General features: G+C 34.3%; 1 protein-coding gene across 1 annotated transcript in view; it reads right to left on the bottom strand.

Annotated features, from left to right (window-relative positions):
* Positions 1-5868: 5868 nt before the first annotated feature.
* LOC128204467 (uncharacterized) overlaps positions 5869-21012 on the bottom strand; it is a 32906-nt gene continuing 17762 nt past the window's right edge. Inside the window, exons 2-17 of the mRNA XM_052905881.1 lie at positions 19636-19715; positions 18899-18997; positions 18522-18644; positions 17341-17463; positions 16925-17047; positions 16684-16806; positions 14651-14764; positions 13875-14000; positions 12715-13594; positions 12368-12479; positions 11883-12033; positions 8281-11418; positions 7812-7859; positions 7299-7346; positions 6619-6734; positions 5869-6038 (exon numbers count right to left, since the gene is read on the bottom strand). Coding sequence (XP_052761841.1) covers positions 6015-6038; positions 6619-6734; positions 7299-7346; positions 7812-7859; positions 8281-11418; positions 11883-12033; positions 12368-12479; positions 12715-13594; positions 13875-14000; positions 14651-14764; positions 16684-16806; positions 16925-17047; positions 17341-17463; positions 18522-18644; positions 18899-18997; positions 19636-19715 — 5428 coding nt within the window. The 3' untranslated portion in view covers positions 5869-6014. The remainder of the gene's footprint in view (positions 6039-6618; positions 6735-7298; positions 7347-7811; positions 7860-8280; positions 11419-11882; positions 12034-12367; positions 12480-12714; positions 13595-13874; positions 14001-14650; positions 14765-16683; positions 16807-16924; positions 17048-17340; positions 17464-18521; positions 18645-18898; positions 18998-19635; positions 19716-21012) is intronic.

The following is a 21012-nucleotide window of genomic DNA, read 5'->3' as shown; positions in this document are numbered from 1 at the left end:
ATGCTTACATTGTTGTTGAGTCTTTATAATAGCGTTAGACCAAGTTAATTATGTCTCCCCCTCTCTGGGGGAGACATATTGTTTTTGCCCTGTCCGGTAGTCCGTCAGTCCGTCAGTCCGTCCGTACGTCACACTTCGTTTCCGATCGATAACTGGAAAACCGCATGACCTAGGATCACCAAACTTGGTAGGGAGGTTGGTCGTGAGGTGTAGAGGATCCCTATTGTTTTTGGGGTCACTAGGTCAAAGGTCAAGGTCGCGGCGACCCCCAATATAAAAAACATTTCTGCTCAAAATCTTGAGAACGGTTTGACCTAGGTTCACCAAACTTGGTAGGGAGGTTGGTCATGAGGTGTAGAAGATCCCTATTGTTTTTGGGGTCACTAGGTCAAAGGTCAAGGTCGCGGCGACCCCCAATGTAAAAAACATTTCCGCTCAATATCTTGAGAATGGTTTGACCTAGGTTCACCAAACTTGGTAGGGAGGTTGATCATGAGGTTTAGAAAACTCCTATATTTTGGGGGGTCACAAGGTCAAAGGTCAACGTCGCTGTGACCTCTAATGTAAAAAAATATTTCCGTGCAATATCAGGAGAATGCTTTGATCTAGGTTCACCAAACTTTGAAGTGAGGTTGGTCATGATGTCTAGATGATCCCAATTGTTTTGGGGGTAACAAGGTCAATAGTCAAGGTCGTGGTGACCTTCCATGTAAAAATCATTTGCGTGTAATATCTTTATGTCTCCCCCATTCATGGGGAGACATATTGTTTTTGCCCTGTCCGTCAGTCAGTCCATCAGTCTGTCAGTCAGTCAGTCAGTACGTCACACTTCGTTTCCGCCCAATAACTATAGAACTCTTAGACCCAGGAACTTCATACTTGGTATGCTAGTTGGTCATGACTAGTAGATGACCCCTATTGAATTTGGGGTCACTAGGTCAAAGATCAGGGTCAACGTGACCTTGAGGTGAAGAAACGGTTTCCACTCAATAACTAAAGATCCTTTGGGTCCAGGAACTTCATACTTGGTATGCTAGTTGTTCATGACTATTAGATGACTCCTATTGATTTTGAGATCAAAAGGTCAAAGGTCAAGGTTACCTTCAGGTAAAAAATGTTATGTTGGCAGTGACCTTAAGCTTAAAAATGGTTTCTGCTCAATAACTAAAGAAAGCTTGTACCCAGGAACTTCATAGTTGTTCATGACTAGTAGATGACTCCTATTGATTTTGAGATCAGTAGGTCAATGGTCAAGGTCACCGTGACCTTGAGGTGAAGAAACTGTTTCCGCTCAATAACTAGAGAACGCTTGCAACCAGGAATTTCATACTTGGTATGCTAGTTGGTCATGACTAGAAGATGACCCATATTGATTTTGAGATCACTAGGTCAAAGGTCAAGGTTGCCATGACCTTGAAGTGAAGAAAAAGTTTCCGCTCAATAACTAAAGATCCTTTGGTTTCAGGAACTTCATACTTGGTAAGCTAGTTGTTCATGACTAGAAGATGACCCCTATTGATTTTCAGATCAAAAGGTCAAAGGTCAAGGTTACCTTCAGGTAAAAAATGATACGTTGGCGGTGACCTTAAGCTTAAAAATGGTTTCTGCTCAATAACTTAAGAACGCTTGTACCCAGGAACTTCATTCTTGGTACGCTAGTCGGTCATGACTAGTAGATGACCCCTATTGATTTTGAGATCAGTAGGTCAAAGGTCAAGGTTGCCATGACCTTGAGTTGAAGAAATGGTTACCGCTCAGTAACTAAAGAACACTTGCACCCAAGAACTTAATACTTGGTATGCAAGTTGGTTATGTAGATGATCCCTATTGATGTTGTGATCAGTAGGTAAAAGGTCATGGTCACGATGACTGTGAGCTGAAAAATGGTTTCCGATCAATAATTGAATAACGCTTGCGCCCAGGAACTTCATACAATGCAAACTTCGTTTACATTTTCCATGATTAATCAACAACACTTTCTTCTCTTCACTATTTAATATAATCGAATAAACCAAACTTCACTGTTGGTTTGTCTCCAGTCCAAAGTTACAAATTTCATGTCCATCATTTATTTTTTCTCAGCTACGACCACACAATAGGGGAGACAAGCGCTTTTTCAAAAAAGCAATCTCTAGTTTTTCTATTTTTTTCATTTGTTTCATAAAGACACTTACCTGGCTTTTATCTTTAATGCCGTCCTAATTGAAAAAAGGAAATTGCGGCTATAGAACAATCGAAAACACAAACTTTCATCAAAAGAAAGCATAACGTTGACCAAACTGCTATTCGAAATAATGTTTATATCGTATTGTGTTCATTCGGTGGCTTTTCTACTCTCTCTTGGGAATAAATCAAATTATGTTAATTAGAGCTGTTACAAAATGGTTCATTATTTATGTTTTTAAAGACTCGATGGTGTATTAATCTGTTTAGTATAATTTATGAATGTAAGAAAGCAAGAAATGTCTTCCTTTTGCGAAGGTATAGTTCATTCGTGTTTTGCATAAGCTTTTAGTCCATATTTAACTCTGGATACCTTTACGGACCTTCAACACTGCTAAAGTGTGTCAAATTGCACAATTCTCACGCCATATCTTCCACTGGACATAACACTTTCCACCATTGTGACATCATCGATAGTAAGGTAAATTACGGGTTTAACAAACTTTCCAATGTTATTATACAGTCCCACGATATTATGATGTGAAATCGAAGTGTGCTATTAAATAGCCATTGATATGCTTAATAGCCTTAACGTGATTCATAAAACAAATGCATTTGATGCAGTTACGAACATAAGCTAAGGAAATGAAAAAAACAACAACATTGCATCTTAAAAGTGATAAAAACATGATAGCTAATTGTTAAAAAAACCTTTTATTGGGCTGTCACACTTAATAAGAAAAATGGCTTAATTTTGACGAACACGTGTTGCTGATTGAAAATCGAATAAGTATCCAGTTCGAGAGGCCACAAGACCGCGTTCGTAGTGGGGATCAACGCAAGTGTATTCGTCATCACATGTAAAACACATACATGTGCAACTCATGAATATCTTAGTTTAATGTTTTGTGCTTACGCCATCGCTGTTCTTATAAAGATGACATTTTCTTAATGGCTAAATGACTAACATGGTGTTTAAGAAATGGTAGCAAATCCAAGACACCTGAGGGCGATCATGCTCTGAAAAAATAATCTTTTTTTTGTATCTTTAATGTTATTGCAAGATGATCTGCTCGTGCTTTAGTTTACCTCAGTTTTTGCGAAGAAACCGTAAGATGTACATACATATAAGAAATAATTTGTCCTTGGTTGTAAACGGGACACGCCATGACCGTAACAACGGTACATTGATCAACAAGATCGACTAAACGGTTGAGGAATTCAACGTTACCTAACGTTATTCCTAACCATAATCCTACTTAATGTTCATGTTCTTAATTAAACATCGTGCGTTGCCTAATGCGGTTTTTCTTGAACATATGCTTCTTTCCCGTTAAATAGATGTTCATCTTTATTGATGTTTATCCTGCTGCTGTTCATGCTTTGTTTCATCCACGTCCATCGGTAAAATTTCTGTAATGATGATTTACATTCTAGAATTTATTATCAAATATGAACAACATTTATGCCATGTTTGAGCTTTTTTATCTAGTCTTTTACTCAAATATTATATTTATTTATTAAATAACACCTGGTGCTCTCAACAAACGCTATTAAATAAGTAGGTCTTAATGATATCAATGAACACTTTCAATCAACAATCATTTTTAGGTCTTTGCTTTGTTTAAAAAGGATACCTTATTAACATGATAATTAATTTATTTGCTAAAGAGATACGAATTCTTTAGACGCGTATTATTTTTCGTTATTATCAGATGCTCAGACCGTATAAGGAGACACGCAGTCCGCTTTATTGAATAATAGGTCATCATTACGAGATTCTTAATTCAGGGCCTATAATCTCCTAATATTTCCTACTTCGTACTGCCTTTATTAGGACTTTGTATATCATAATTACGTGTTAGTATATCATATATATGATAATATACATTTATGAACAGTATCGACGCTTACACTTATATAACATTTTTTGAACAGCCCTCTCATATTTCAATTTCTGTTAACATATAGTGACTGTTATACATAGTTTATGCATAGTTTATGATTTAATTTTGAATAAAACATTTTTTATTCGGAATGTATGTAAACGTTGATTTCAAACGTGCCGTTGTATTGAGTTGTGAGCATTCAAACCCTTGTTAATTGTCTGCAGTCAACAATATACTATAATTAAGAAAAGGAATAGGATAAGGAAAATAAGACTCAATAAGACAATCAACTCATGTTGCATTTTAGTTTAAGTCAGAATGATGCTTACAACATGTCACAATAGAAAGCATAAGTGTATATGCAAAGCAATACAATCAAACAGTTTGCAACTAAGTGAAAAGCAATTCCTATAAATAATTTTTACCATGATCAGTGCAGTCACATGCAAATAAGAATAATGCAAATTTATTATCTTACACATTTCAAACACTATTTACCTGAAAGAATTAACTTTAAGTATTTTCTACATAATTTTCTACATAATATAAATATCTAATTTAGATCGAAACTATCAAAGGTTTTATCTGGACTATATATTCCCTTTATATAAAAACCTCTATGTTAATTTGTTGTCTTTCTATGGTCAATCATTGGGTGTTCATTCACAGTAACTAAACAGCGTAAGCCGTTCAATGAGGCACGTGTACAACAAAAGGTTCATTTCAAGACCGACCTTATTTCTGAGGAAACTATTCCGTTTCTGTTCATGCATAGAGACAGACAAAGCATTTTTAATTTACTGTGTACTTGTTGGGTAAAAGTTTACAGTTATCATGTATCCCACAATAAAAGAACAGCATTATTCAGTAAAGGGTTTATACTAGGCAAATTGGTGAAATAAATTAAGCATAATCTGAGCATAATTATATATTTCTTTGGGTCGATTTTGCACAAAAAGATTTTATGACAGAAAAGAGATTATAAATAGAAATCTGTTATATTATACATATCCACATCAAAGTATTAATATAGTAAAGGACTTTAAACGAGTTCCCTAAAAGATGCTACCTGTTTTATAACAGACGTTGTCCTTCTGAATATCAAACACATTTCCTCTTCCAACGTATCCGTATGAAGGAAACATTTTGTTCTGAATGAGATTACTGTGAAAATAGCACTATAGCAGTAAACAATAACAATAAATAGTCAAATATAGTGTATGTAGTTGCTACTTCTATACAACAAGAATATTGTACTCCACGCAGTTTGATTACCATTTTAATACGAGTACAAATATGACCATTCATTAGCACTTATAGAAACAAGCAGTGTTTTACAATCAATTAATAATAACAAACCATGATACTTAAAGCGATGAAGCAACTTCCAACAGTGAAACTCATACATGCACTTTTATTAAGCAGTGAGCAATAGCAATACAAATCCAACACAATCAAGAGATTACAATTGAACATGTCCACTACAACAGACAGTGAATTAGAAGAGTAGGAAATTTAATATTTACAACACATACACGTAATGTAATATGAATCCGAATTCTATTAGTTACTGCACCCCCGTTATTACATTTAAATAAAAAATGCCAATATAATTTGCATTTTTTATCATTAGGCCTAAATTTTAAACTACATTTTACCGATATCGTCATGAGAGAAAGGTTGTTTTTTCATAAAATAAATACCTTAACGGTAATATATATATATATATATATATATATATATATATATATATATATATATATATATATATATATATATATATATATTTGCTAAGCTCACAAACATTATTGTTCACCTAGTTGAGGCAGTAAGGTACACACTGATGATATATGAACAATAATGAGGCTATGGAATGTCTAAACGTGCGATGTCCTTAAATTGATGTAATGGGCCTGTTTATATCCGCCACTACCTATTTTCTCAGAAATAACACTGGATTGACTATGTCTTTATCGCTCCAACAGCCTGAAAAAGTCACATCAAAACCATAGTTGAAACATATTCCAATAAGGAAAAAGACAAATACAATATGATATTATGAAAAATTCAATATAAAAAACGACTTGAAAGCGGGGAGAAGCTGAATTTTATATAAATACGTTGAAGAGAAGATAAATATTTATGCGAAAAAGTACAGAAACAAGCTTATTAGCCAAAAGTTTAAACATAAACCCGGTTTTATGGCACTGGGTAAACGCCAAAGACATAGAACATAAAAACAAAAAATCACAAACAAGAAACATGGAAGAACAGCACAAAACTCCACAAACAGCACATTGCATACATACTTTATATAAAAAACTAGGTATGTTTATCAAGGATTGTTAGGTACCGCCCTGGAACGTTAGCATTGTTCCTAGTAAGATTAGGCGAATGCTATACCATATACTCTTTTCAATAAAATAAGATACTCATGCAAAATATGTTATGCAGTACATTCGCTATTAAGTGTTTAAGGACATGTCTTGCCCTCGTTAAATAGTACAAACATAAATCATACTTAGGTTTCCGTTTTAAACCGGCCTTGTGTCATGTAGTAACTTACTCTGAACTTTTTATTCAACGAATGTTTATAGCACAATACTCCACATGCCACAACTATCACAGCCAGTACAAGGACGGCTGTCGTTAGTTTCAACACAAGGGTAATTGGAAACGCATCTGGAATAAAATTAATTGAAATATTAATATTTCTAAAATCGAAAATCTGGAGAGAAAATGCATACTATGATGATACTTGACTGTTTAAACAGAAACAGAAGCAGACATACAATTAAATATATGAATAAACAAAGCAATTTCAGCCATAGTTTATTCAACAAAATTTAATCATATATGTATGGTATTTTCAAGAACCTGCTTCTATATTGATTATTTTGATTGCTTAATATATAGTGCTTATCTGCCTTTTGTTAACACGCCACTTCTTAATGCTGATTTACAATATAAGCATTAAGTTCCAATTGAACCGGAAGTGGTTTAGAGTGTAACTTTTGTGCAGTGTACCTTTAAATTAGCAAGGAATGCAAGCTATAATTAACAAAACATACGTCACTTAACCCAAAAGACAACTGTTTTCTTTCCTTAATTTATTGTCAATGGCATATTACTGAAGGTGTTGACTACTATGGTTTATTACAACACCAACATGATGCGAAAATAACAATATGTATAAAATCAATATGTCTTTTATGGCAACCAATTAAGTACTAGAAAACGTCTTACCCTTAGGATTTCGAGTTGAAGATGCAATGTCGAATGTTTCCTCTATTTCTGTAAAATTAAATCTCGAAATCTTCAATAACAAACACAGAAACTACAGAAACAGACCTGTCATGAACATGTTATAGTATCAAAGAAACTTTCGCCATAATTAACAAACAACTTTTTTAATATGTTTAGTATATCTCACGGACATTCTGCTGTCCTGGGGGCAATATCCATTATAATAATCATTCTTATCTTAGAAATATGCCTCAGTGATTTCATTCCGTCTATTGACCAGATATTTTTTCGGTCAAATCAAAACACTCAGAACTGACTCTTAAACTTGAGTAAGACCTAAGTCTGTAATTGAATACGTCCCCTGAATCATTTGATTGCTTATAATATAACCAATAACGAAAATACCCCCCTTCTTTATAATGATTCAAATAAAAAGCATTCAGTCCCGATTGTAGCAGCAATGGTTACATTTGTCTTTATTGACAAAGCAATTTAAGTATTTAAACGTGTTACCTTCAGTGTTTGGAGTTGAAGTTGAAGCATCAGGTATTTCCTCAATTCCTGTAGAAATATATTTCGGTAACTTACATGCTACAGTGAAAATATAACTTCATCAACGTTACTTAAGTATTGATTATTTTATTGTTGACCTTTGCATCAGTATTGTTCAAGAAAATAGAGGACTATTTGTTACTGTTTTTTGGTTGTCCGGTTAGCGCAGTGGTTAGCGCACTCGCTTCTCACCTAGGCGACCCGGGTTCGATTCCCGGCTTGGGCGCATGTGAGTTTGGTCTGTGGTCACCAAGCCGGACAAGTGGGTTTTCTCCGGGTTCTCCGGTTTCCCCCACAACACAAGACCACACTCTCGCGTAAAATCGTGCCAACGAGAGTGATTAATATAATGTTGTGATAACTTGTTTCACAATCGCTAAATATGTTTAAACTAAACTAAACTGTTTTTATAAGTAACATACTCAAATACCTGTCACACGGATGTACATCTCCGGCATGATAAGGCTTGTGACCAAGTTGGATGCTTCACAGTGGTAACTACCTTCGTCAGAATGGGTCACATTATGGATGGTCATCATAATACTTGTCGACGAGTTGGTGATTTGTTCATCGTCCTTAAACCACATGAATGTCGGGAAAGGATTTCCTGTGGCATTGCATGCAAGGTAAACTGTTTGGCCTTCTCTTGCAGTTTGGTTTTCAACTTGGAAAACCTGGGTAGGTGAAGTTGAACAAAAAACGTTGGAGTCATTAATCGCATCTATGTGGTCCAGAAGACTTAGAGACATGTTGTATACCTCCAGGATTTTCAGCGAATGGCTACTAGTCAATTTCAGAAATATGTCCTCTAAGGTGGATATACTTTGTAAGTAGTCGTCCTTGTTAGGCAAATCCGTTGATGGTAAAACCATTTCATAGAGTGATGCAACAGCGTAATGTGCGCAATCCAGAAATGAGACACAAGTATCGGCGCTGAAATATTCGTTTGCTACATTTTCCATGGCGACAATCCAATAATTGATAATTTCTATGTTATTTGCATCATCGGTTTGATTTTGAAACATTGAAGCCGCTGCCCCAGAAACTGCGTCCGCATCCGATATATACGAATCAGCATAGAAGTTTTCTTTAGCGATGTCAATGGTTTCAGTTAATTCAGTGAAGGTTATATTGAATTCAGTCTCTGCAACTTTCAGATCAATTCCCAAATCCGTTAGCGATGCGTTGGCTATGAAGTTGTTTTCTTTTAAATCCAGAAGTTCATCCTGTACAAATGTCGAATTCATCACAGTTCTCGCTGTTTCGTCCGCCATGTCGTGCAAGGCCTGTGTTGTGTCCAACAGGAAACTATGGATATTTTTAAATTTAATACAATTGTGCAGAAAAATTTCTGTCCGTATGCCATATTCAGTGTCCGTCTGATTATTTTTAAAGCCATATGTATCAGCAATAATGTCAATGGTTTCATTGTTAAATGTGGAATTAATATGATTATCCCTTGTTTTTCTATAATGTTTGTACAATAAATTTAGAGAATCATATTCAATATCTCGTCGTTTGCGTCCGAAGTTTCCGATTCCATTTAGTATAGATGTAATTGTTTCTTTAGCAGCATACCACAAACTTTGGTAACTGTCCTTAAAGTTGATGCGTAGTTTAATAGTTTTAAACCCGGTTTTAAAGGCGTTAACCTCGCAATTCACATCAAAAACGGCTTTATCATGTGTTGAAAGTTTTACTTCAAATCCGCAATTTCGCACATCAATGATACTTTCTAATCCATATTGTATCACAAAATTTAAAGCAGTAACACCTAATTTCACTACCTGTTTAACGGATTCAAGAGCAATCTTTGCAGTTTCCAAAATCCCTTTAGCCGCCTCTAATCCAAGTTTAGCAAAATCAAGTGCAGCTTCAGCTATGTCCAAGACAACCCTTGATTGATCAACAATGAATTGCGCAGCCGACACGGCCATTTTTGCAGCATCCAAGGCGAGCATTGGAATGCGAACAAATACCTTGGCTGCTTCTAGTGCTAAATATGCAATGCCTCGAACAGCACTGCATAAGACGTTAAGTCCCGTGCAAACTGGATCACGAAATGAAATCATGCAGCTCGTAAATTTACAACATGGGTATGATATTGTTCGTCCCCAGACCCGTTTGCGACATATGGTACATTTAGTTCCTGGAATACAGATTTTCTTGCAGTTTTTAATCCTACATAAATTGTCAACAATTTGTTGTGCTTCATTAAGTTGACTCAATGCGTCTTCAAATGGTTTCTTTGCCTCTTCCAATTTATCATTAGCTCTATCAAATGCTCGTACAGCATCGTCGAATTTTGAATTTGCACTACGGAAAATGACCTTCTTATCTTCTAGCCAGTCCTGAGCTGATGTTAACCCTGTCTGAGCCTTTGCAATACCGTCCTGTAATTTACTGATTCTTTTGTTGGCATCATCACCAATTGTTTTTGTAAATCTACGAAGAGCAGCTAAATAACCATCACCGAAACTACCATCTCCGTCGGCATCGGCAACAAAACTTCCATTCACATCATATGACAAAAGGTACCATTCCTTTCCAAGTTCTGCAGATATTTGTAGTTGTGCTTTGAATGTGTTCCAAACATTTCCTTCCACATATAGATATAAACCCTTATTTGTTATCAACATGTCTGTTTGGGCCCTCATGTCAAGAAATTTAGCTTCTACACGTACAGAAACAGCAAATTTACCATTTACATCCAAGCTCATTGCTAGTCCAATTCCTACCCCAGCATCTATTCGCAGGAATGGTGCGATCTTAACTAGTCCAGATGAGAGAACAGCCATAGCTCTGATGGCTCTTTCGCCTTCCAGAACACTATACGCGCGCTCAAAGCGGCTGCATGCCCCCAGACTGTCTATGGAACTCACAAGCTCAATTTCTAGTCCTATAATCTTCAGACCAAAAATATCAAGGTCACCCGTAAAGCGAAATCCAGCTCCATTCATATCCCTTAACACCACAGAGGCTTGAACAGTCACATGCTTGATCAACCTATTTACTCTGTTTCGTATCGCATTTGTTTCTTTCCTTATATTCTGTGTTACGTTATGCTTGGCAATTAGTGTATTGTCTATTATCGAATCCAAAAACACATTCGTATCATTTTGTAACTGTGTCCATCCAACTTGCCATACCCAAGATATTCGCTGAATAATTTGTTGCAAATCGTGTATATTTGAGTAACTTATTCCTTGTGAAACGTTTCCAACAATGGCCAAAAGATTCTGACTCGTTTCAATTACCGTATTAAGCAGTATGGTTGAATGATTCGTCAACAGCGTTTGATACCTAGTTAAAATGTCTCGTGTAAGATTGACGAACCGTACGCTAATGTGTTTCAAATCAAGTAGTTCGTTTGCTACATAAATATGTGTTTGATTGAATGCAGGGGCTTTTTGATCGCTGGCAAGAAAAACGTAGGCTTTTACATTGACACCTGGTTTAATTATTCGCAAAACTGGTGCATCGAGAAAGGCTTCAGCGCTGAAAAGTACCGACAAGAATACTCCTGCAGGTGTCTCATCGCGGCCACAAAGGATTCTTTGATTAGATCCTTAAAAGGATAACGTTCCGTTGAAAATCAAATTTCAATAAAGAAACCTTGCTTTGGGTAACAACCAATTGAAGGTTCATTCATGAGACACTATTGTGACATTGTGATGATTACCTGATACTAATAAATGGTTTGTTGCACTTAAATCGACGTTTTTGAGTTTCATGTGTAAAGCAAAAATATTAGATTTTCTTTATTGCTGAATGTATACTGTATGTAGAATATGTAGCACATGGGCAATGAATTGTGCTACGTGGAGAGAGATGGGATAAAAAAACAGAAATAGAAAGACGTTAGTGAAAATATTCAGATAATTCTGCAAATATAGAAATACTTTAAACTTTTCGGCATGTGTAAACGGACTCTTCGATAACTATCGGATGCGACATGATATGGAGTTTATAATAACAAATAGCTTTAAGGGCGCTTTCCTATCCAAGTTAATGAATACAAGTGCCTCTTACCTCCAAGCGATGCAAGAGCGTTTAGTTCACCACTGCTACTGCCTCGAATAATTTGGTTTCCGAACGGAGTTTTAAAGGTAAATTCTAAATCACCAAGCGCTTGAAGTCTCACCACAAAATTCCATTCCTCCAGGAATAAACTTTCCAGCATCTGAAAATATAAACTTATATTAAACACGCACGTCTTATTATATGGTACTTGGCATTTAAACTGTTCATCCTGTTTTTAGAAAGGTGTTTTGAATAGAAGGATATTTTCAATTATAAAATAATAGGTTCATTTCTTTATTCAAGTGTTCTCTAATTAAAGTTTTATCATTACACATGATTCACGTTTTTATTTTTTATTATTTTATTATGAGAAATAAATTCAAATATGGTTATTCACAAGGTTATGTGAATAAAGGATATAACGATATGGTAGTTTCTATAAATATAATGAGATTTTATATAAAATTAAACAGTTTGCTAAAATATCAATTTACTTTTATTGGAAAAGGAATAGAAATAAACGCATTTGCTGTTCCTGATAATCTTAATATGTCCGTTTCTATTCGGGCATCACCTCCAATCCATATGTTTGCTTCTTGAAACACTCTGAAAAGAAAAGTTTTTATAAACGAATATATAATGTCCACTAAACGTTTTTAATACGAACCCGCTGTTTTAATTGACATTTGCACAATATCAGCTTGTTATATTAGACGATTTAAGTTACCATTACTTGATGGTATCACGTATAGTTTATTCTGAAACGGTCCAACGTGTATAACGTACATACTCAAATTTGAGTTATAAAAACAAAAATTATTAAAATTATATGTCAACTTACGGATACTGAATAAGTTCATCCCCGTTCCATTGCTGTAAATGGGTTGTCTTTGCATGGACGTTGATGTTTTTCTGAAGAGAGAACCCTAATCCTATCGGACGGATGTAAACACCAGCATCGTTGAGCAGCTTTTTGAACATGTCAAATTTGTCCAGAATGTCTCTTGATTCTTCAGGCAAGATAAGGAATACAGATCCACCATAATCATTGAAGATATCAACAATGATGCAAAACTTTTTGTTACTGACTGCCGTTGGAAAAGTAATTACCTGACCATATATAGACATCGCAAAACTATTGCCAAACTTCAGAGTAGTATAAAGGCGTCCAGAATACAAAGGTGCCCCTTTGCATTCTGTCATTTGAATATCGTCACCAGTACTGAGAGAGGTTTGCAAATCATTAACACTTAGTATTTCATTTTCATTTGGTAAGAAATTTAGCCAGTCAGGAAATGAAATCCCAATACTGTGAAAATATGATAATAAAAAAGAATTGGAAACTAGAAATTCTCTTAGATCTCGTGACGTTACATCGAATGTCCAGCAATTACGCATTCTTTCTTCTCCATATGGAACGCCATCATTGACATCACGTTCCAAAGACCCGGTAGTTATCTTAAAATTTTCGTTTCTAATCACAACTTCCATGCCTGATAAAGACAAAGGTAGCGATTTAGCGTTAGTTTCAACAAATACGACACCATAGGTATAAATTATTTCTTGATCAGTTTTTAATCTGTACCACTGGGATGTTGATGAAAGTAAAATATAAACATCAGCTCCCTCGCCGTTGGTTGGTAGAAGAATTGTTGAGCAACCTTGGGGTAGAAACTGTCGCACCAACCCATACTTTGAGAACACACTTGGTCCAGTTGAACCTGATAAAAATGCAGTAATAAGCAATGATTAATCACTTAATATAACTATGTTGATGTCTTACATGATTTATTTGCACTAAGACGTAAGTAGAACTGGTGCAAATGCTAAGCGTATTAAGTTATTCCTTATACTTGTCCATATATGCAGAATATTTACGAACTGAGTAATATCAGATTATTTTTCCATGAGTTAGGTTTTGATATCAAATATGTTTTTGAAAATCAAATAAATTACTTTTAAAGCAAAACAGTATTTATTAAATCAAGATAATTTCTTTACCAGTACAAGTGAAACCGTCATCGTTCAGGGTGTTGTTGTCGCTGCATTTACAAGCAAATGAACCCACTGTGTTAATACATCTATCCTCACAGCCGCCATTAACAAATCCAGAACATTCATTTATATCTAGGTAAAAGAAAACATTGCAGTACAGAAAACGGCGTTTTTCGCTAAATCCAAAATGCTGTGAACAGAAAAGAATCCACGTATATATTGCAGATATGCTTAATTATCTATACTTAAAAATGAATGATTCAGCAGAACGAGTTACGTTTCAAGAAAGCTATCTAGCAAACCCTGTGTAGAGTCATCATGACTCATGTAGTGATATTTACAGTGATAACCTCCCTCAATATCTTAAGTCAATTATAATATATGACTTTTATCTGAGCACTGAGTGGCAGGGAAATCACCACGTTGAAAATATTGAAGTGTACGTGCGTGCTTAAGTGTTTGTAGAACAATTCAGATTTGAGAAAAAAACGTTCAGCTTATACAATAAATCGTTTGTGTAAAGTGTTTAATTTGATGTATAATACAATATAAAAAAGAGGTTGATGTGAGCTGAAAAAAATGAAATGGTAAAGTTATGATTCTAACGATCATTATGTACTAGATTTTTACTGTTATAGCATATGAACCATAACTTTTTTAACTGAAGTTAGGCATGAAAGACAAAACCTTATGACAAAACAACAAATGTACATGCACAAAAAGCATAATTTTCGCAGTGACTGGGACTATCTAAAATTGTTTCAATCAAGGTTATCACAAACCGAGTTCGCAGTGTATTCCCGTGTAGCCTTTAGCACAGGAACAGGTGTACCCTCCAATGTTGTCAAAACAAAATCCACCATTTTCACATATGATGCCTTGACATTCGTCTATGTCTGTTCAACAGAAATAACTGTCACTCATACGTACAGAAACATATCACTTAAGCGATGTTTTGCAATAACCGCGATACAGTAAATACCCATCATAAATTCACACGCAATACCTATCGCAAAGTACGCTTGTCCGTATTCCCCTCAAATTCAGACGGCATGTCATAACGGGCATCATTGCACGATGTTTAAATGACCATTTATGACCAATTAAACCATTTGTCTCGTCAATAGGAAGGAAACTTGTATACTTTTTTAAATCACAATAACCTCTTTTATTTTCCCCGTAAATAAGATCATGGGGTCGGTGTCATACCCATGATCCTGTGTAATATGTTGCATTGTTATGTATCATGTGTACAAATCGTTCTTCAACATTATATTACAGGCATCTTATTATACATACATTTCATAGATATGATTTTACATGTCTTGTACTGTTGTCCAATAACAGACTGCTTGTTTCAATGTTTTATCCGAAAGATACGTTCATCAAAATGAATGCTTGTGGCCTTAAACAATGAATGAACATATAGCATTTATATTATGTTTGTTTCTTACTAAAAATCAAAAAGGCGAAAAGAACGAAACATCACTTGTTATATTTAATAGTATTTCTTTTTTTTCACCACTAAACTGACAGTTTAAAATGTTAAAAACGTATCGGTTGTAGAAATACTACGTACGTTTACAACAATGTTTATACTAGTACATACAGATAAAATGATTCAAATTATGAATTATATTCCATAAAATCGGAGGCTTTTATTTGTTTCACTCATTGGACTGGATTTAAACTGATATTCAAAACGCATTGACAATAGTTTTTGTTTGTAATACGTAAAAACGAGTTATGAACACATTTAAAGGGGCATAATATAGGTTGATGCCTATTTGGTTCATTAAATGCATTATTGTGTTTAAAGTGACACTCTTATTGAAAATCAATATAAACACATGTATAACAAACATAAATTTTGAGTGATAAACCTTCTCCTTTATACTAAATAATGCATTTATGTAAAATATAAATTACTGATAACAAGTTTATAACCGTGTATTTAATAGCAGAAAGCGCAAAACCATTAAATGATCGGTGAATGCTAAAAGATTTACTGTGACCTACTATCGTCTCATAAGGTAGAAATACCGTGTTTTCTGCACCTTTCTTTCAAATTAAACGCAGTATCCTGCATAAGAACCATTGGTTTCGACATTTATTAATCCCTTTGGTAAATTGAAGCAATTGTATTAAATATTGTAAATCTCATTTGACTTTAATGATCAAGACAAATAAACTTATACTATGTCTACAGATGTATCAGTATAAGCAGTATAAGCGCTTGTTTAACTTGAAAATGTGTTGCCACGTAGATGTATTTTTATTTGTACACAAATCATATGCTATTTTATGTTAAGATAATGGAAGTGAAACGAGTTAAACATAATAATGCATTGAAATGAAAAATAAAATTTGTTTTTCAATAGTTATAGTTCTTGCTTTCAGTAAAAGCATAGCTTAAAATCCATGAGTTTTAAGAAAATGAGTAATAAACTTATTATTGCGATTAATTTCTTTTAACCATGGTATTTATATTAGTTGATAGGTCAGATCACTGTTGGGTTGTTTACAAAACTGGCGTACTGTGTTTTAATAACGATAACTGTAAAAAATTATTACACTTAATTCAGCGCCGTACGGCCCCTGTTTGATGTTTGATACACAGTAGGTTTCGGGTTTGGGTTAAATAACATTATCAAACAACATTCATATACTGCAAACATTTACGGCCATGTCTTTTAGATTTTACCCGACGTGCAAAGTGTGGAATTTTATTTCCATACTATATATAACCATTCACACAGTTCAATCTTGAACTCCTGCTTTATTCTATTTTGTACAAGGTTTATAATGTGATTACCTTTGCAAGACTGTGTACCAGTCTCAAGGTAATATCCAGTTTCACAACCACATGTATAAGATCCGGGAGTGTTGCGACATTGGTGGTCACAGGGGAACGGAGTTAGGGTGCATTCATCTATGTCTGTGAATAAATAGCACTAAATTGTACGTGCTTCATGTTATATTAAGGCTTGTAAAGATAAATTACGTATGGAATTACGCTAACAATGTAATATATACTATGAAAGTTATGTTCCTACCGACGCATGCCTTCCTATCATCAGCCAGTTGGTATCCTGTTCTACAGGAACACGTATAAGAACCATCTGTGTTGGTACAACTATGGCCGCACTGAGAGGTTCCAACAGAACACTCGTTTATATCTGAAAACGTGTTCTTTCAACATTAATATTTTATAAGACAGAACAAGACAATAACGCTTTTCGGCTAAGAAAATCTCACTTTTAACAATGAGCATTTATCAACATTGTATGTTGTGAGTATTTAAAGAGAAGCTACTTGGTGTCAGAGAGAATCTTTTCTCCGATCGTTTCCAGATTGCTATTTTGATATGCTGTACTTTGGGTAGATGGCAAAATAGAAACAATTTGCGATGAAATAATGCTAGACTCGATAAAACGCATTGCATTAATTCAGTAAACATAATAATATTAACCACTGCATCCGTGTCCGTTCGAAGCAAGTGTATATCCATCTCTACAGCTGCATTGGAACGTCCCTGGCTTATTAGTACACGTGTGAGCACATCCTCCATTCCTTAAATTGCACTCGTTCGTATCTTTGAAGAACACAGTGAACGACTATGTTTAGTTTAGTTTATTCAGGTATACATGTAGTCAAAATGTCCATGAGATTACAATTATTATTGTTAAAAATATAAATATATATAAGCAGTCAATATATCAATGCAATATCAGAATATATGAATATAAAGATAATATAAATCTGCATGGATTACTTAATCAAATGAGGAGTATAAACAGAGCTATTGACAATACAAAACATATGATTGCCTGTAAAGTAAGTCTTTAAAATTATAAAATTATAAGTATATAAATAAAGCTTTAGACAAAACAAAACATATGGTTGTCTGAAAAGTAAGTCTTTAAAATAATACAATTATACGTATTTAATAAGAGCTTCAGACAATACAAGACATTTGGTTGTCTGTAAAGTAAGCCTTTAAAATTATAAAACTATAAGTATATAAAGCTTAATCTTGTTATTTCAATACAAATCGAAAATATGTTCTCGGGTATATTGCTTAAAAAAAGTGGTGGCATCGGTTGTTAATATCTCTGACAGGCCTTCAATAGCCCGAGGGAGATCATTTACTTCTGGGGATAATATCACACCATGAGACCACGCGGCTATTCGTCGAACGGTTTAAAACGCTTCTTTTTCTATTATTTTTAAGCTGTCAAATACAAATTTAAATGCTTTGAGACTCAAAATCAAAGTTACAGCTGTGGAAAGTATGACAACTATTTTTGATTGTATTTCCATTGATTTATTTTCAACTGGCTTACTTTAGAGAATGATGACATGTTGATGACTCAATTGTGTAAGCAAACATCAATGCTAGTGTAGATTTGAATTTTAAGACGTATTATTACTTCTCGATGTTTTTTTTGCTTCCATTGAGATGATACGTCTATCGTTTCTGTGTAAATCGAACAAAACAGATATATATAGCAGACTCTACAAAAAAAACCCATAATATTGGCAAAATTGTTTCCGCCTGAGCCTAAACTTGCAGCTTGTTGTGATTTTTGAAACCCGAGTAGATTGATAATGTTACATATGCTATGTCTTACCAGGATTTTATAAGCGTACCTTCACAAGTTTTAAGGTCATCTTTTAGCGTATATCCACTATTGCATGAACACACAAAAGATCCCACGTTGTTTCTGCACACCTGCTGGCAGCCACCATTGTTTGAGGAACACTCGTTTGTATCTACAACACGTTTTGGCACGTTTTAATACATGGCAGTCTTCAATAGATCGGTACACCTTGTACGTACTCAAACTACCGAGAACAATGCGGTGTGAATTTGTCTTGGGTTGATATCGGCCAACCTTTTCCTGATTTATTAGAAGGTATACTTAATTAATATTGATATAAGATGTTTAAGTAAACATTATATGTAAGTTGTTAAAATGTATTACATTTTGTTTATTCAATACCTATACAATATAGTTTTCTCCTACCTTCACATTTTGGAAGGTGGTAGCCATTTTTGCAGCTGCATCGGTCAGGACCTGTACACTGGTTGTTGTTCAAACATGATGTAGACCCAAAACACAAGGCTGTGTTAAACAAATCAACATACCTAATGAATTCATTACGGATGCACTCTTACTCCCAAATAAGTTTTACAACAATTTATACAATTGTTTTAATTTACCGAAAAAAATGACTTAACTATCTAAAACAATGGTTCTTATGAAGGAAACCGTGTTTATTGTTTTGAAAGAAAGGTTCATCAAACACGGTTATTCTACCTTATAAGATGATAGTTGATCACTGTAAATGATTTAGAACCCACCAGTCATTTGTTGCTTGTGCGTTTTCAGCTTTTAAATACACGGATACAATTTTTTTATCAGTAATTAATAGTTTCCATAAATGCATTATTTAGTAAGTAGTTAAGGTTTTATCAGTCAAACGTTTTGTTTGTAATACATGTGCATGTATTGATTTTAAATAGGAGTGTCACTTTAAAGAAATTGAAATTTGATAATATGAATCTCAGAAATACTGGCTTAGTGGATGAATTCTAAATTTGCATTGTGGGTACACAAACAGAGTTAGAAATGTTTGTAAAAACAACACTATGAAACTCTAACGTTGTAGTTGGGTTAGTTAGAAAACCCTTTTCAAAACTGTTCGTTTCATGACATGTTCTGCTATGAATAAAAGGGGCTTTAATAGAAAAAAAACATACGTGTGTTGCAGTCGGAGCCTTTGTATCCCTCACAGCAAACCTGGCGGTAACACGTGCTCGTACACGTGTAATACACCGTCCTGTAAAATGTATTCTTAATATAATAAATATACATTAATGTAATGCAAGAGAATCCCACTGGTTATTGAAAGTTTAACTATAACTGCAATGCTTTTTTGTTATATATGGACTTATATTATGAAATCATCCATCGTGTATGCATAAAACATAATTTGTTCGACAAATAAATCAGAAAGGAAACAGAACATTAACAATGAGATTTTTCTCAATTCAAAAGGTTAAAAAACATGTGAAGTTGTTTTAAGTTCCAAGTTCTTAATGTATAAGCACGTAAAAATAGTAAATACTTAAAGTTCTACGTTATGTCACTTAATGATTACATTTTGAATTGTACAATTTGGAAGGCATATTTAATGCAAAATTGTACAAAATGACAATCTTATATAGTGTTTACATTTAACAAGTTAACATTCAGACATTTTAAGAGAATTCAATAATTGACAGTGACATTTTGTTTATAACCTGTGAATTTATAACCAACATATTGAATTGCATGCAACGCATAAACCTTTTAAAACATATTTAACAATTACGAAACCAAAAAAAACGGTTGCATTTTCACTGCGACAAATTTCACAAGTATAAAACAAGTATATGAAAGATCGAACGTTACTTGCTGGTACAGTGACATAATACAAATATTGTAAATACTAAGCACAACACTCCAATGCAGTTGTGTATACATAAATCATGGTTTTGTTTTGATTGTTAACTGCGGAAAAGCCAATTTTCAAAATTTATTTCTTCACCTACTTTTACCGTTTCATACCGTTCTATTCGCTTACAAATACCTCAGGCCCAAATGGTTCCACACATCATTTCCCATGACCGCTATCGCCGGTCGATCATTTTCGCAGTATACATTGTTGTTCAACTATTTTAAACATTTACCTGTATCTATTACAGCGTTGCCAATCGAAGGCTCCACATTTAGTTGTGTAGCGTTCACTCTTTGAACATGCCCTGTTGCAAGTGTAAGCTTCGGAACAGAACCCAGCTTCTCCAGGGCTAAAGTTTAAAACATCATAACAATTAGCGCATTTATAGCATAAGGTTATCAATTCCTTGCAAAAAATGTTATATTTATATATCATCAGTGTCAAGGGATTTTCTGTTAAAAAGACATTGTTTATTTTTCCATAAACTTTCATCTTCGAAATAACAGCGCAGTAATATTGACCGTTGAACAGGATTTTGAAAACATTAAACATTGAATATATGAAAAAACTTCAAACCAACCTAAACGAATATGAAGGAACTCATTCCTGACATGTTTAATGTATTTTATGCTCTCAA

Source organism: Mya arenaria, chromosome 10 (genome assembly GCF_026914265.1).
Source record: "Mya arenaria isolate MELC-2E11 chromosome 10, ASM2691426v1".
Classification (NCBI taxonomy): domain Eukaryota; kingdom Metazoa; phylum Mollusca; class Bivalvia; order Myida; family Myidae; genus Mya; species Mya arenaria.
This window is presented reverse-complemented; position numbering and strand designations above follow the sequence as displayed.